The sequence below is a fragment of the Rhagoletis pomonella genome, unplaced genomic scaffold, assembly GCF_013731165.1.
Source record: "Rhagoletis pomonella isolate Grant_MI unplaced genomic scaffold, Rhpom_1.0 Rhpom_scaffold_00007, whole genome shotgun sequence".
In the NCBI taxonomy this organism is placed as follows: domain Eukaryota; kingdom Metazoa; phylum Arthropoda; class Insecta; order Diptera; family Tephritidae; genus Rhagoletis; species Rhagoletis pomonella.
In genome coordinates, this window is record NW_023458561.1 from 45658625 (window position 1) to 45660794 (window position 2170).

The 2170-nt window shown below is 50.3% G+C and overlaps 1 protein-coding gene across 1 annotated transcript in view; it reads left to right on the plus strand.

The window, feature by feature from the left end:
- Nucleotides 1–2170, plus strand: part of LOC118742913 (protocadherin-like wing polarity protein stan) — a gene marked incomplete at its 3' end in the record, with an annotated part of 73408 nt that overhangs the window by 68703 nt on the left and 2535 nt on the right. Inside the window, 2 exon segments of the mRNA XM_036475333.1 lie at nt 69–608; nt 812–2163. Coding sequence (XP_036331226.1) covers nt 69–608; nt 812–2163 — 1892 coding nt within the window.

Genomic DNA, 2170 nt, shown 5'->3' on the forward strand with positions numbered 1-2170 from the left:
TTGCATTTCTAATTCATTTTTTGTTTCTCCTACATACATATATATATGTATGTATGTTTCTTCAATAGCTGTTGGCTTTCCGTATACGAGCCGGTCGTGTGGTGGCTGGTCGGTCCCATTGCGGGTATGTCGGTGGTGAATCTACTAATACTGTTTGTATCTGTGAAAGCTGCATTCACGCTTAAAGATCACGTACTCGGTTTTGGCAATCTACGCACGTTACTTTGGTTATCTGTCGTCTCGCTGCCCATGATGGGCGTCATGTGGGTGTTGGCTGTGTTGGCTGCTTCCGAGAATTCGCAGATGCTGAGCATCCTCTTGTCCGGTGTGGTAGTGCTGCATTCCATTTTCTGTCTCATTGGCTATTGTATTATAAACAAGCGCGTGAGGGAAAATTTGCAACGCACCTTCTTGCGTTGTATGGGGCGGAAAGTGCCATTGTTAGATTCTTCGCTAGTTGTGAGCAATAGTTCACATAATGTGAATGGGGCGACGAGACCGAACAATTTCCTAGCGGGTAGCTACGATACTGCGCGAAGGAATGTGGGCATCAGTGTATCGAGCACGACGTCCAGGAGTACGGCGAAAACGAGCTCAAGTCCATATAGGTGAGTGTTGAATGTATTGAAGAGTAACTGAGGTGTTATTAAAACTCTAAAATGGATTCCAAAACCGATACTCTTCATTGTAAAAATACTTTATACTCTCACCCTCGGTCAGCCATTTCCTCCGGTTACTGCTGACTGCCTATCGAACGCAACTTTTATTCCTTTCAAATATCTCGCTTTTTTCTCTCCTCACTTCTTTCCAGTGATGGCCAGCTACGCCAGACCTCTACATCTACCTCGAACTACAACTCGGCCAGCGATGCACCCAGCTTTCTGCGCGGCTTCGAATCCTCTACCGGCGGCGGTGGTGGCGGTGCTGGACGCCGTGAAGAAAAATCTCGTCGTCATCGCAAAGACTCTGATTCAGGCTCCGAAACCGATGGCCGCTCATTAGAGCTCGCTTCTAGCCACTCAAGCGATGATGATGAATCACGCACCGCGCGATCCTCGGGCACGCATCGCAGTACCGGTGTCAGCGCCACGCCCTCATACCTGCCCAACATTACCGAGCATGTGCAAGCAACTACGCCGCCCGAGTTAAATGTCGTACAAAGTCCACAGCTCTTCCCAAGCGTCAATAAACCTGTCTACGCGCCGCGTTGGTCGAGTCAATTGCCTGACGCTTACCTACAATCGCCGCCGAATGTGGGACGCTGGTCACAGGAAACTGGCTCCGACAATGAGCATGTACACGGCCAAAAAGTTACCATCTCACCAAACCCACTGCCAAATCCAGATCTCACGGACACCTCCTACCTGCAACAGCATCATAACAAAATCAACATGCCTCCATCGATATTGGAAAATCTGCAAAACGTGCGAAATGATAATGGCTATGAGGCACACAAACGCGACAGTATTTACCGCCGCAAGGACTACCCGGATAGTTATGGACAATTCGACACACTACCCGTCGCGGGCAACTACAAGCCACCCAGCCACTATGGCAGTGAGAAGGAGTATAATGGCGGCGGCAGTGGTGGTGGTGGTAGTGGCAGCGGCAGTGGTAGTGGTAGCGCTGGCGGCGGCAATGGTGGCACACAAATCGTCAACCACATGCGCTCCTTCCACCCGGATGCGGCTTATCTCAGCGATAGCATTTACGACAAACAACGCACACTGGGCTATATGGGCCCCAAAGCGGACTCGCCGTATATGTCCAAAGAGCGCATTGCGCCCGATATTTATGGGTCACGCGAAAATCACTACAGCCTTAAGAAGCCGCATATGTATGTCGGCGCTGCGGACTCAATGCATTCAGTGCATTCATTACTTAAGAACGACTATCAGGCGCAACAGCAGCGTCAACAACACCTACAGCAGCAGCATCACCACCAGCAACAACACCAACAACAACACCAACAACAACATCAACCCAATTCGGCCGACTATCACTCGGATCGCATGTCAGAGGGTTCGGACAAGAATGGCTATCATTTCCCCTACACCGCGGAGGAGGATCACATAACGAGCAATCGCAAGCTTAGTCATCAACACAATCCATCACCGTCGCTGCACAGCTCGCATCAAATGCTTAACGGGCATGCGCATGGACATACGGT